This window comes from Ylistrum balloti, unplaced genomic scaffold (genome assembly GCF_031769215.1).
Source record: "Ylistrum balloti isolate Yb309-2 unplaced genomic scaffold, AGI_CSIRO_Ybal_v1 Utg369874, whole genome shotgun sequence".
In the NCBI taxonomy this organism is placed as follows: domain Eukaryota; kingdom Metazoa; phylum Mollusca; class Bivalvia; order Pectinida; family Pectinidae; genus Ylistrum; species Ylistrum balloti.
Window position 1 is genome coordinate 2098783 of NW_026782015.1, and position 16217 is coordinate 2114999.

The window sequence follows — 16217 nt, forward strand, 5'->3', positions numbered from 1 at the left end:
ACAGGTAATAACAGGTACAACAAAACTCTCCGTGTATCTTTCCTAATAAAAGCATTCGTTTAACATCCCATGTTGATCGGAAGTCTGCGTTAATCTCATTTGTGATATAAGGGAAGTAACTCGTCTGAACTTGAAGGGAGATTGCTCTGTCAGCACGACTACACCAGACTCGAATCTATCCTAATAGCATTTAACCGGTTGGTCAAAGGTAGGCGTGAGGAGGACAACATCACAGTGGTGGGTATGAGGGGAAGGGCTAAACCTTAGTTCTATATATAGGGACAGCCCCATGTAGTTCTAAACTATGAACAAGAAACCAATCCCTTGCCCCTTGCCTGCCACACCTTTCTGCAATTTTTTGGCTGCGAAAGTCCAAACATGATCGACTTATACTAGAAAAATTATTTCTGAAATATCACTTCAGATGACTCATTTCTAATTTTTGTTCACTAGCGAGTGTGTAAGCCGAGAAAGGTTAATAACTGTATTTCTGTATAGTTTTTTGTTTTAAAGTTTACTAAGAAAAATGGCTAATGTGAAAAAACCCAACAAAAAAACCTTGAATCTAGCCCTTTAGAAGAAGCGCACACATAAACACGGATATCCACAACTTTAGTATCATGAATTTATTTTGATTTTTATTCTCATCAAAATGTCACTCCCATTCAACTGATGATTTTAAGATATGCATGCGTGCTTCTGTATCACTGTAAGCTAAATCAAGCGTCTTAATGATTTAGTGATGTCATCAGACACAGAAGTGCAGTCACATGTTCGATACACATGTCGGTCGTTTCAGCTGAGCAGTTGGAGTACGGACCTGTGGATATTTTCTGGAAAAATACTGGTACTTCATCGATCAGCTTTTTAATAAATCTTATAGTATGAACACAATATAATTCATTTATGTATTTGTTTGGTGGTAATTCGTTGACATCGCGTAGCTAGCGAGAAATTGTTCTTGACATGAAAAGGAGTACAATAGCGAGGACAGGTTTTCAACGGTGGTTTGTTTGAATTTGAAATTACAGATCAATGATGAAATATGATTCTACGAGCATACCAAATTCCGTCGGCGATACGCAAACCTACTGAATACTGAAAAACAATTTCAGAACCTCTATCTCCGTTATCCCGGGGGAAAAAAATCCAAAATCGTCCCGTACACTCTGCATACTAGGACCATGCATAGTCACTGTTGGACTTTCAGTCAACGATATTTGGACAAGTAAACTGCATGATCAGTTTGAGTTAATCACAATAGTGGCATGGTCCAGAATATACCCATGTATTTGATGTTTTGAAATTGTATTAATCAAAATTATGAAATTGTATTCAATCATGGGCTAAGTGCACCTCCCCGTCTAGATTATAAAATACTCCCATCGACTTTTTATAACTAACCAGAATCAGAGACGTCTCTGCCGGACTCGAACAAAATTAGGACCTTCTTTTACAAATACACGGAATAACTTGATTTGTTGAGATATATTTATATGTATCTAATCCTTAATATCTGTTGAAATGTGCTATTTAAAGTGTTTATCTAGGCCTTTTCCGTAAACGTATAACCTTTCCCTGTAACCGGAACCACGTGGCCCCACGACAGGTCGTAGTGCAAAGTTCATAGTGAAGGTTATTTTGCAAAGAAACATGGCAAACCACACAGTTCTTCACAGCGGTTACCACCATCCTGTTTTACGTTCATGGCAGACGGCCAACACGAGTATTAGTGCGGAGAATCTCATCTACCCCATCTTTGTCACGTAAGATAGCATATTTCGTTTTCTCTGCTTCAGATAACTATAAAACAAGAGATATGTTTTGTAGGTCAGAACGTGACTGTCGTTACATCATTCATCCGTAGTGTTATGCCTTCAAAGATTCATATCGTGGTATTTAGCGTTAAGGTTTGATATTTCATATTAGTGTTATTAAAACCACGGGCTTAGATAAAGATCAGTCCGTGTTTGAGCATAAAATTTAAATATTATGTCATATACATGTAAACGTTAAAAATCACAGTTTAACCTTAGTACAGGAAATAAGGATGACAGTATTATTAAGGAACAGGACAGAGAGAGGGGAGATTTTTTTCCTTTTTTTTTTGCGATTGCACATAGTTTGACCATTTTTCCATTATAAGTTTGAATTCTACAGTTATATCCGTTCTATAGTTTAATGCAATATATTTATGTCCCATGTGGCCCATAGATTGAATGAATAAAAATCTTATATCTTCCATCGTACGTCCTAACTAGATATTTCATTGTGTTTGTTTATACAATAGAAATTGTCTTGAAGATGAGATAACATGCATGTTAAATAGATATTTCCAGGAAAAATAAATGCCAACTATTTGAGATCTCACTTTTACCTTGATTTACCTAGTTAGATTTCATAAACATAATAAATGTCATTCAGAGCTGCAGGGAAACTATCTAGCAAATTAAGTTGGTATCAAAGCAGCAGAAAGCCTGTTATTACCAGTGTGACATGTCTTTGATACTTTAAGGTGTCTGTGTTTGTCACCATGTACAGAATGTATTTCAACACTTCAGTTTCCGTTTCCTTCAGCCTTTACTACAACAGATATTAAATAATTTAAGTTGACAGTGGTGGTGTTGACCCAACAATATTACCTGAAATTGTGTTACCATGGTAACTAAACAACTTGGGAACATGTGGTTACTATATGAAAAGTATTGTTTCATATAATTTTAATAGCTGGTAATTAAAATCAAGAGTAACATTTTGGTGTAAGAAGTGTGTATGTGTGTGGTTCTTTGATCCATACAGCAAGATTTGAGTCTCATGAAGGTGAGATCAGGGATCAATGATTGTATCCTTGAGCAAGCCGCATTAGCCTAATCGTTTTTGATAGCATGCCGATTGTGGCAGGTTTTAGCTTCTGCTTGTTGTTCGGTGGGATAGCCACCAGTTACTACGAGGACAGCCAGCTTCAAAATGACCCTGGGTGTAACAAATATTCAGCTATATTATTTTTCTTTTGTCAATTTATTGCTTTGACACTCTGGGGCTAAAATTTGCTGAATCCTTATGATAATGATGAAAGATATTGGTACACACATAGATAAATGTTTAAGTTTGTTGCAAACTTTTAGATTTTATTATAGAGTGTGAATTTAGGCTATTGGTGACACCTTGCTAGCTTGGTCTGATGGAAATTTCCTTTGTAAAGGACACATATGCTTACAGAATTACAGACCACACATCAGATGACAAGATCACTAGTTAAGCAGGACTTCTTTCATTACATGTACTCCAGCCTAAAAGTACACATCAGGTGCCATTGACCACTCAAACTATGAGATATCAGGGATTGTGATTTTATTGGAGCTGTTAAAAGAAAACTTAATTGTGGTTGTTGTCAGAGGGGAAGACTTCATGACAAAGTATTAGTAGCTTGACATCTTTATAACTATTGTTTATCATTTCATGTTTAGTATGAATTTTTCATGTTTACTATGAATCTTTGAATTTGTTTATCACTGGATGTTAGCAGACATGTTGTGGCTGTTGATAAATATCTCATACATGTTCAGAGTTGATGTCCTTCTGATGTATTATACCTGTAATCTTAGTGTTATTTTTTCCTTGTATACGTCAATGATTGCAAGGTGATGACGTTAACTACTGTCTAGTGTGTCAGCCTGCCCTCAGGTAAAATACTTGGGCTGTTGATCAGACAGAAATTATATGATTTGTCATCAAATGATCGTCTTTATTCACACATCATCAGATGTATGTATTTATTGACTTGCACACGGATGTGGGAACACTGTCGGAGAATTTTAAAAAACTAGAAATAGAATTAATGATTTTCAACATCCAAAGGAGATTTGTTGTAATTTACTTTTCGATATATGTTTTGGCCACATTTTTCTCTTTTTTTTTTTGTGCTTCAGTAGTGAGAAAATAAATTGAATCCATTATGGATACACCCTGGGAGACTACCTCAAATTTTGACATAAGGCATGTTTGATCACCCATTCATTATTATCAGAAAATTTAAATTGCAGGCATTTTTAAAGTACATTAAAACATGAAACATAAATGGAATGATTTACTTCTGAATTTTAATGTAGATGATATTTATGATGATATGGAACTCAATCTGTAGTCAAGTAATTGAAGTTTGATACCTCAGTACACTTATAATGACATGTTTCATATTTATTTTGTGCTGCATATAAGATTATTTAAACTAGGAAAAAACCGAAAAGGCTATAGAAGAATGTTGTTTATTTATAAGTCTCAAAATGAATATGGTAGGGTGTTATGAAGTGACACTGATAGTGTTGTAATGTGTGACACTGATAATGTTACAGTGTATATATATATCTACTTAGTCATGTATCTTCAGGCAATATTAAACCTGTTGTGACGTACATTTCTTCCCACGATAAAGTCCTAGACGTCACTCACCTGTGCAATTTCTTACACTAGTCTTGATATTATTGAGGAAAATTATCAGTCTCTCAATGTTAAAACGTTACACTTGAGATGTTAGCAATATAACATTTCCCGGATGTTCGTAAACCAACAAATCAGGAAGGTCCACGTTTAATATCTCTAGACCCGAATTGACCTCCGTGATGTGTTGTCACATTACATGCTTTGATTACTTTGCTGAGAAAGACTTTGATATCTTAAGGATACATATATGTAGTAGTTAATAATTGCTGCTGGTAGCAACCTGTCATGTCACTGATATTCAGTAACAGCCTGAGAGAGTCAGGATTACTAGTATAAGGCTTTATTTGAATAAAAAACACCTTAAAGCTGTTGTAACACCAGTATATAGTGACATTATGTGGTGTCAAAAAGTATACCTGTAAGGCATTCATAAACTTTGCTGGAGGTCATTAGGATAATAAAGTCAATCTTCGGTATTTTTAAACAATTAAACATGCCTTGTAGTTACTTCCTAAAACATATCAGTTATTATTTACAAAGAATAATGATTTTTGATTGGAGGTTATCAAACAAAAAAATCTTTGTCAACTTTGAAAATATTTATATGTATGTTCTGATATTTATGCCACAAGCAATTTCACGATTGACATTTTTTATATCTTAATTAAACCATCTAGCACTGTTTTTCAAAACCATATGTAGGATTTGCTAAAAGGCAAAACATTGATAAAGTCATACTTTATTATCTGTATGATGAAAGTTATCAAGAGTTTTCAAGTTAATCATAACTTGTAAAAAGTCAAAAAACACAATATTGGAATAAATGAAGACTTTGTGTCACGCTTAGTCGTGGAGCTTTTTAAATTTCTTGAAAAAAGAAGTTTGACTATTGTTACGACTATCAATAGCTTGCTTACATTTTGATTAAAGAAAATTACTGTATATAATCTACCCTGTAACTTGGGAATGTGTTGGAAGTAAGGCCTAACCAAAAAAAATTATTTCCTCTAATATGGTGGCAAAACTCATTTGCGTAGGTATATAGGCAAATATTTATTTTCAACATGTCACAGATAATTTCTTACAGTTTATTTAGGAGAGAGATCTTGACTAGATCAGTGCTTCTTTGAAAATTGCCTTAAAAAGTTTTTGGTAGGCACAAAATATTGATGTGGGTGTGGTTACCAGAAACATGAAATGGTTTTAGTTTGGCCTTAGTTGCACTAATATTATTGAAACATTTTAGATAGAAGAAATGAATCCAATAGCTTTTAATTGCTCTGTATATTTTTCCTTGTATTGTTATACATATAGTACTATGCGTAGTGATGTTTACTTACGGACTATGTGCACCAAACATACATAAGTTATTTAGCCATACACACAGACTTGGTCCTCCATGCTGATAGTGATATAAGACATAAATCCTATTTTACATTACACAATCCTAGGATTGGATCATAATTACAGAGAAGACATTAAGCATCAGCTTTTTGATGATTAAAAAAATAATAAACATTTTAAGTCAGCATAAAAATCAACTTTTTAAAATCTTGCTGCTAGATTTGTTTCTTCCCAGCTGAATTTCTTTCATCGAAAACTGATCAACTTAAAACTTAGCTGTTGATGCTAAATATTTCAGCATTGTAATTTGAATGTGCAAAGACCGCTAGTTTTTAAATTGTTATTTTTTTTATGAAGATTACCTCACCTATGCGTATTGGGATAATCAATACATATACTTTTGACTTTTTCTACAGTTCTTTAGAGACACTGAAAACAGGTCCTCTTATATTGATCTATATGTTTTTAAGGCAAAAGGTGATTGAAAATTTTGAATGCCAGAATGCAAGGTTTCCAAAATGTGTGTTTACTTTGTCAAGCCATGATTTTAAATGACATCAATTGTTGATAAAGATGATGATGATGATGATTATGATGATGATGATGATGATGATGATGATGATGATGATGGTGATGATGGTGATGATGATGTTTTTTGTGCTGAAAGTGAACTAAAATCAAATTTTCAAATCAAGGCATTTTGCCTAAACAGAACCTATTAACTGCAACTAATCAGATTGCATGTTGAGGCTCAAAGTGTAGTGTTCAAAGTGTTCAATACTGCAGCCAATCAGAAAAGAGGAATGAATGTTAGTTTGAACTTTCACCTCCTTCAATTGGATGTAGAGGTTCACATTCCAGTGTTCAATCAACATTTGTGTTAAAACAAGCTGATCTGAGAATGTTATCTAAACCAGACGAATGACTCCGATCTTGATTGTGTTCTTTATTTATGTGCATTGTGTTTATTGTAGAGATGAAGATGATGATGTTCAGGAAATCACCAGTATGCCAGGTCAGGCTCGATATGGGGTCAATCGGCTTCAGGAAGCACTGGAACCCATGGTCAAGAACGGATTGAAGACTGTTCTGATATTTGGGGTACCTGGCAAAATAAAAAAGGCATGTAAAACAAATGTGTGAAAAACATCAGTGAAATATCTGAGAATTTACTTTGTTTAGTTTATCAGGAGATAACTACAACTTAACTCAAATTGAATGGCTGGCCAAGCCAGTTATGTAAAATTAACAGAGTTTAGTTTTAGTTATCCTCAAACCATCCTCGATACTCCAGAGGTTATGATCACTTTTACTCTCTGCATCCCTGGAACATGTCATGGCAAAACTGAAGGTTCCATGTGTGACACCTTGTGGACAAGACGAAAAGACTAGTTTGATCCTTTGATGTACATCAAACGAATCCCGAGGTTGCATAATGGTACATTGTAATGACTTTGAAGTTGGATGTTGCTCCTTTGTAATCTTCAAAAGGAGCAAATCAGCCTGTGATTGGTCAGTTTTTCTCTTCTGGAACCAATCAAATTACTTTGCTTGTGCCTTTAATTTCCCATGACACGTTCCAGACGTGCAGAGAGTGAAAGTGATCATAACCCCTTTAGTATTGAGGATGTCCTCTAATAATCTTAACGAAATAGAAAGTTAATCTTGATATTTACAGTTTCTATTTATCAGTCCCCACCATGTGAAACCAGCCTGTCTATTCCTCCATTATTGTATCTGTAACAAAATTTGTCACCTCTTTAGTGACTTCATTCCTTTTGGAATTATCATCAGATTTTACACTCTTATGGAGATTCAAAATATTTTTGACTAAGTCAGATTTTAGGGTTGTTGAGTAAGGTCACTCATGCTGTTTTCAAAAATAAAAAGCAGGAAAAAAAAAAAAAAATTTCAGTACTGTAGTAACTTCAGTTCTTGAGGAATTACCATCAAACTTCATTCTCTTATAAGGCATTAAAATACATTGTACCTTGAACAGGTTTGAGTTTCAGAGTTGCTGGGTCAAAGTCACTGTTACTATTTTTAGAAAATCATTGTCAGCAATGTACCGTTTTTATTCCTTATGAGAATTTGGCCAAAGGATTTCAAACGGCACAAAATTCAAGCTTAGTGTGTAATTCAATGACCCTAGGCGAGAGTCTTTTCATTCATTTGATCAAATCACTGCACTTGTGTATCAGTATAATAATTAGCGTTGCAAAGGTTACAGAGTTGGTCACAACAGTAATTGTAGATATTACAAAAATGTGTATGAGATATGCATGTATTAGAAATCTACACATTGATGCAATTGTGTCGAAACTGTTAAATTTTATTTTTGTGAAATAATTTTATTTGGGAATACTTGTTATCACAAAGTGGTTTTATTCACTGAATTTTTATCATTGATGCCTGGTAACCTTTACAGGATAACGTTGGTACGGCTGCTGATTCTCAGAGTACACCAGCTATAGTGGCCACACGCATGCTGAGGAAACTTTTCCCAGACCTACTTATAGCATGTGATGTGTGTTTGTGTCCTTACACATGTCACGGTCACTGTGGTGAGTATATAAGTTCACATTATATTATGATGTACATAGTGTGTAAACATCACAGTCACTTTTAGTCAATATGTTAACAATGTTAATACATGTATATAGCATGTCAACAACATTACAATATATAATTAATGTGAGATACTTGTAGTTGGTTACATTATTGAGGAGTATCATTAATTTTTCTGAAAATAATATGACCTAAAATTATCTCCCCTGATACTCCAACACAATTTCTACTAAGATGTGCATATCATGATATGTACATCTTGTTAAAATTATGTAAATGAATGTAAATATTTGGAAATGGTGTAATGATAAAATTATTTCCTCCTAAAAGATTAATTTAATGATGGTGAAGTAGTACTGTCATTGTAATAGGTTTATCTTGTTGGTTCTTTCCACCGTGGAGAAATTGCTATCAATGATTGTTATTTTTCAGGTGTGATGAGGGAAGATGGTAGTCTGGATAATGAGGCCAGCATTAAGAGATTAGCAGAGATATCATTAGCCTATGCTAAAGCAGGTGTGAACCTATAGACAAAGAAAACCATGTTTAAGAATCATTTCTATTGTAATTCTTCATCAAGAGAGGGAAATATTTTTCTATAATTGTCAGTAGGTAACAGCAATGTAAGCCAGCAGGATGAAGCTGGTAATATATCAACATTATTGAAAGATGTTTATTTCTGAGATCACCCTGATTTCTGAGATCAACCCTGATTTCTGACCCCGATTTCTGACCCTGATTTCTGAGATCACCCCAATTTCTGAGATCACCCCGATTTCTGAGATTACCCTGATTTCTGAGATCACCCCAATTTCTGAGATCACCCCGATTTCTGAGATCACCCTGATTTCTGAGATCACCCCGATTTCCATGTTCCTAATATCTTAATGATGATTAGTGACATCTGAATTTTTGAAAAGTGATTCAAAAGGAATCGAAAATATACCAAAAATCTTGATGACTTTTACAGGATGCCATATCATCGCCCCATCGGACATGATGGATGGTCGGGTTGGATCAATAAAGAAGCTCCTTCACAAGGAGGGATTGGGAAACCGTGTGTCCGTCCTCAGTTACAGTGCCAAGTTTGCCTCTTCTTTCTACGGACCATTTAGGTTAGAAACAGCATTATGATCGAAAAATTTATGTGTATTGCTCATAGTTTTTAAGAGCAGCTTTGATGATATCTTTCAGAAATGACTCAAAACAACATAATTTTGTATTTTTGCTCCATTGTTTTCCATTTGTTGATTACCAGGTATATTGAATCTACCAAATCGAATGAAATTGTGTTAGTTGTTACTTTTTACATAATTTATCAACCAAATACTGTGATTCAAATGCCATGCTCTTTATTGTTATCATTAAATCTGTCACCAAAAAGGACACTAGCAATAAATACATTGGTTTCTTCAGGGATGCTGCCAAGTCAGCCCCATCCTATGGGGATAGGAAATGTTATCAACTACCACCTGGATCTGTTGGTCTGGCAGAAAGAGCTGTGGTATGTAGAGAATTAACTTAAGAATGATAGATTAATAAGATGTTTCGCTAGCTGGAGGGTAGGACAAAAAAATGTCTAACCGAGAGGGAGATTCTTGATTGTCTAACCCAAGGCTTTGCCGAAGATAAGACTGTCAGGAATCTTCTCCAAGGGTCTCTGTTCTACCCTCATGGTAGGGAATGATCCTTTTTCTACCCCTTTTTCCTCTTAAAAATAAATTGATACACACGGCATAACCATCGGTATAGTCATTTGCATTTGAGGCCCTGATGACAATTATCAATGATGTCAATGACCCCGACATGTCATAAAAATGACGTCATTAGCAACTACATGAACCTGAAATGTCACTTCCTGTGTGTGCAGGCTGTCTTGCCTGGGTAAGATAAGAGATATCACACCGTAAGTGTGGATATTTCTGTCTGGTGGGGTAGAATATACTGTATTGTTTTGATGTTACACACTACAGAAGTACTTACTACAAAGAGTAGTCCAGTATATATGAAGGGTGTCTCTTGAATCAAACTGAAATCACCTGTCACATACTGCAGTAAAAGTAATGATGTTTTGTAAAACACGGTTAAACTGAATAATTGTTATATTTATCAACTTACAGATTCAAAAGTTTTTTCTGCCTGTTGATCATGAAATTTTGGCAGATGGGTACCACTTCATATGTACATGTAGTAACAGGCAAATTCATGGTTACCAGTATATGTTTTAGACCAAATAGTGATTCACAAATGTAAAAATATTGGATATTCTCATTATGTTCTGCGATGTAACTTGATGTTCGGATATATTGTAATGGGTAATCCCTTGACCGGAAGAATATTGTAACATTTTCGTTGTTAGTCAATATCTTACTTTTAAAAATTGCTGTTATGAAATGGCATTAATCGGCTGCATGATCTCCCAGGAAACAATGTTATTCCTAAAGAGTTTTGAAAACTTCAGATTGAAATTGATCAAAATATAAGGAGATAGACGGTAATTACACACATACAATTGTTTCTATGTGATGTATTGATGGAACGTATCCAGTGATGTATACGGACTGTTGTTGTATTAACAGTGTATTATTCTGTTCACTAGACTTGTATTACCAGTGTATTATTCTGTTCACAAGACTTGTATTAACATTGTATTATTCTGTTCACAAGACTTGTATTAACATTGTATTATTCTGTTCACTAGACTTATATTAACAGTGTATTATTCTGTTCACAAGACTTGTATTAACAATGTATTATTCTGTTCACCAGACTTGTATTAACAATGTATTATTCTGTTCACTAGACTTGTATTAACATTGTATTATTCTGTTCACTAGACTTGTATTAACAGTGTATTATTCTGTTCACCAGACTTGTATTAACAGTGTATTATTCTGTTCACCAGACTTGTATTAACAGTGTATTATTCTGTTCACCAGACTTGTATTAACAGTGTATTATTCTGTTATTATTCTGTTCACCAGACTTGTATTAACAGTGTATTATTCTGTTCACCAGACTTGTATTAACAGTGTATTATTCTGTTCACCAGACTTGTATTAACAGTGTATTATTCTGTTCACCAGACTTGTATTAACAGTGTATTATTCTGTTCACCAGACTTGTATTAACATTGTATTATTCTGTTCACTACACTTGTATTAACATTGTATTAATTATTCATCTAAAAAAACCCCATTGTTTGTCTGACATTAGGATCGTGATGTGGCTGAGGGAGCGGACATGTTGATGGTGAAGCCCGGTCTTGCCTATTTGGATGTGGTCAGAATGGTCAAGGCTAAGGTAAGATAGTTTTGTGTTGTGATTCATTCATGCAATTGTTTTTCAAACTTGTCTTCATTTTTGGTACATGGGGTACACGTAACTAGAACACTGATGTTCAGCATGACGAGACCTGGACATGGGAGGAGTCATTGAGACGGAAAACCTGTCAACCGACCTATCAGTTACCATGGTATCACCAGCCTATTAGGTTGAATATTAGTGTATAGTCATTGTGAATTTAAGGATGGATGTTGATAATATATCAGATTTCCTCTTTTCCTTTGTTATATCCATTAAAAGCAGAAATAGCTATTTCACTGATTGAGGCAATGAAAATTTATGTAACGTTTTAACATGTTTTTCTATGAAAATTAAAGATAAAAAAATTTCATTTAATTAAATGTTGACCGGGATGTATGTTGTTTCAGTATCCTACACATCCTTTAGCGATATACCAGGTCTCCGGGGAATATGCTATGCTGTATCACGGTGCTAAAGCCGGAGCATTTGACCTGAAGACAACCCTGATGGAAGTGTTGACCAGTATGAGAAGAGCTGGTGCCGACATCCTTATCTCCTACTACACGCCACAAGTCCTGGAGTGGATCAAAAAGTAGTGTTTACTGAGATAGAATGACTACCATAAATATGCTGTAAATTATTCTTTGAATCTTAAGAATTTTCTCTACATTATCATTAAAAAAACTGTTAAAGATATGCATGGTATATATACAAATGTATATTCATCATTATCAACTTGACCAAAATCTATGTATGAAGTGAATCAAATATTTTTTGCTTCTTACATATGTTGAATGAATTCAAAGTCCCCTTTGGTGAAAAATAGATATTAACTATAGGTTGCTCCAAAAGCTGTTGTAATTGCCATACCATTACGTTTATCATTATCTATTTATTATTTTTGGTTTTTAAACTAGAGTACTATATAAGATCTTTTCTAGAATCTTGGCACTGTGCAGCTGACAGTCAGGATGTTTAGTCATGATGTATCATTATTGTCCCATTACTATATAAAGTTATACATACACATTAAAAAAATGTTTTATTTGTTTAAACAGTTTCTCTGGTGATAGACTCAAATCCTGGTAGCATTTCCTTATTTTAATCAATCACTGCCAGTGTTTACTTAGGAAAACATGGGATGAGTTGGTTGGGTTGGCAGTAGACATATTAAAGTATATAACTTGTGTGGAAAGCCCCTTGATTTCACTGGGGTGATATTTCACTTTCACCTACTGTATATTCCACTGTTTGCAGAGTGTTTTTGCCTATATAATGACGTGACACTTGACACATATAGATAGAATCTGTGATATGAACTGCAATGCAGCCTATTGTATATATAACTGGTAATTGTACAGGTGATACATTGCTGTACCCTATAAAATGAGAACTCTTCTATACTGGCTCGTTTTAACTGAGCACTGGAATGTCAGTACTGGTTTAACGTAAGAAAGTTATCTTCAGACTATTACAGAAAAAAGTCATTTTAAGCCTCTCCAATGCTAACTTACCGTAGTCTCTCTTCTTAGATGTGGACAGAAAATGTACATTGAAAGTTCGTAACTTTAATTCATATATATAAAAAAAAAAAAAACAGAAAAACAGAAAAAAAAAAAAAAAATCCTATGGTGTTTTCAATACATGTGATTTATCAAATTACCGTTTTCATTTACTTCACTGATTTCCAAGTGTGTAGAAATAAAAGCTGAAGTTAATATATTTATCAAATATATGTAGCATGACTATTCGTAACCTGCAAATAAACTTATTATCATCTGTGACAAATTCCTTATGTAAATTAGAATGAATTGATGATGGAGGTAAACACTGTGAATGCTGTATATATAGGGTGGTTGGTGTTCAGTAATCTGTGACTAACAACCACTGTTTCTTTTTATATATTCTGGCATTTGAGAGGGGTGAGGTGGGGTGTAGTGTGTTGAGATGAGAAGTTGATCACAAAGTAATTTCAATGTGTGTTCTCACTGACAATATCTGCGTTCATCAGTAGATTCTGCGCCAGCCTGCGCCAAGTAAGATTTGATTCCAAAACCTTGTGATTAAGTTATCTTTGTGATATAGCCTGGAAATAAGTATGATAATCCATAAAAAGTGTGTTTCATAGATGATGTATGGAAGAGTTCGAAATAAATGATTTGTTGGTTAAAAGTAATCAACTATATGACTATTAAAATGAGATTGGAAAAATATGACATTGAAAAAGTGCCTCATTTGAGTGTTAGTTATATTTCAATAATTGTTCATAGTTAATATAATTTATAGGATTTTGATGATTTATTTACATTGTATAACATTGACATATTAAGATATTGAATGGCATTAATTAATCAGAATTTTAATTATTTAAGTACCAGTTGATGATTGAAGATTAACTTTTATATTTTTTTCCCCCATTTATTTTTATTTAACTTGACCACTGTATAAGGGTTATCAATGACCCAAGGATATGGATTTAATTGCCATTTTCTAAATAATTGATTTAGTCATTTTTTTTTTATGTCTACATTTCAACAATTTTTAGGATATATTTCGTTCAACATGAAAATTTTGATTTCCAATACCTGGTTTCGTCATTCACACAAATTATTGTTCAGCAATGAAAAGAAAAATTCCATTGACTAGTTCTGTTGACTTGTGGTTAGTGTTCTACTGACTTGTGGTTAGTGTTCTGCTAAGTTGTGGTTAAATTAGTGTTCTGCTAAATTGTGGTTAGTGTTCTGCTAAGTTGTGGTTAGTGTTCTACTAACTGGTGGCAGGTGTCCTGCTAACATGACTTTTGCTGACCAGTAGTTAAAACCAAATTTCACAAACATTTTACAACTAAACTGCATTATCTTCATTTAATGCCTAATTACTGGACTGAACATTGTGACAAAAGGTCTTGGACTAGGTAGTTGGTATAGTTCTGATGGGAACTACCAGGAATCTTAATTTCCATGTTTCATGTGATACAGTTCTGATGCCTATGACACATACTATGTACTTCATTCTTCATGTCACATAAAAATACTTTTTTCGTTGACACACTGAATCTAGTAACGTTTTACTTCATTTTGTTGTCTTCAACTGCAATATCAATGCCAATGATAGAAAAACATGTACATATTTAATAATGTGAAAAATGAAGTTATTTATTGTCTATGTTAATAAATTTGTGAATTGAAGATGAACACTGCTCATATTTTTGAGAGCAAAATTGTGTTCAAGAAATAATAAATAAAACTGTTGATTCTTGTTGAATGAGTTTTGTTTTCCTGATAAATTTTTTAAAAATTTTAACTCATTTCAGTGACCCTGTTGCTTGAAAATGGGTGAAGGTATTTCCTTAGACCAAACTTGATTGTTGTAGCCGATATTCAAAATGTCATGAGCTCGAAATATTTGGTTATTCAGAAGTTACTGATCCTAGGAAGAAAATGATGCAGTCAATGGACGGACTACGAAGCACAAAGGCGAAAGCGCACATGAGGGGGTATAGATTTTAAAAACAAAGATAAAACTTTGTAAACACCAAAGGTAACTAACATCACACATAATGTTGGGCATGTGTTCCCTCTTGAAACACCTGTTGAGTATTACACATGTCCCGTTTCCTAGGAATATATCATACAGGAACATTGACGATATCTTGTTGTAGAGGTCCAGGTACAGATAAAGTGTAGTAGTAGATAATGATTAGAACAAAGAGAGTAAAGACCTTTCCTTTACTTTTTTATTTTTATTACAAATATATATATATTTTTTTTCTACCGCATTATATTTAGTGTGTTAAGGAGTAGAACCTCATATCACAAAATGAGATAAAATCTAAATTTAAACATAATGTTACACCACAGACTTACCCAAAACATATTTGTGTTATGGTAACAGGGACATCAAGTACAGGTATATATTTTTATATATTATACAGTTTACTGATTATATCAGTCACATGACAAAACAAAAACTCCCAGAGGGATGTTGTTAATATGTTTGTATACATTTTGTATGCATATTTTTGTGCTGTACACAACATCAAAACCTCGACTACAAAGGTATCCCCATATATCAAAGCCTCTACTACAAAGGTATCCCCATATATCAAAACCTCTACTACAAAAGTATCCGCATATATCAAAATCTCTACTACAAAGGTATCCCCACATATCAAAATCTCTACTACAAAGGTATCCCCACATATCAAAGCCTCTACTACAAAGGTATCCCCACATATCAAAACCTCCCCTACAAAGGTATCCCCATATATCAAAACCTCCCCTACAAAGGTATCCCCATATATCAAAGCCTCTACTACAAAGGTATCCCCATATATCAAAATCTCTACTACAAAGGTATCCCCACATATCAAAGTCTACTACAAAGGTATCCCCATATATCAAAATCTCTACTACAAAGGTATCCCCACATATCAAAGTCTACTACAAAGGTATCCCCATATATCAAAACCTCTCCTACAAAGGTATCCCCACATATCAAAGTCTACTACAAAGGTATCCCCATATATCAAAACCTCTCCTACAAAGGTATCCCCACAT

General features: G+C 34.0%; 1 protein-coding gene across 1 annotated transcript; it reads left to right on the top strand.

Annotated features, from left to right (window-relative positions):
• The first annotated feature begins 1653 nt into the window (after positions 1-1653).
• LOC132546046 (delta-aminolevulinic acid dehydratase-like) lies at positions 1654-14916 on the top strand. Its single transcript, XM_060209740.1, has 8 exons — positions 1654-1766; positions 6759-6906; positions 8213-8348; positions 8785-8868; positions 9323-9467; positions 9769-9856; positions 11569-11655; positions 12066-14916. The coding sequence occupies exons 1-8, from the start codon at positions 1654-1656 to the stop codon at positions 12252-12254; spliced, it is 990 nt and encodes a 329-aa protein (XP_060065723.1). The 3' UTR covers positions 12255-14916.
• Positions 14917-16217: the final 1301 nt, after the last annotated feature.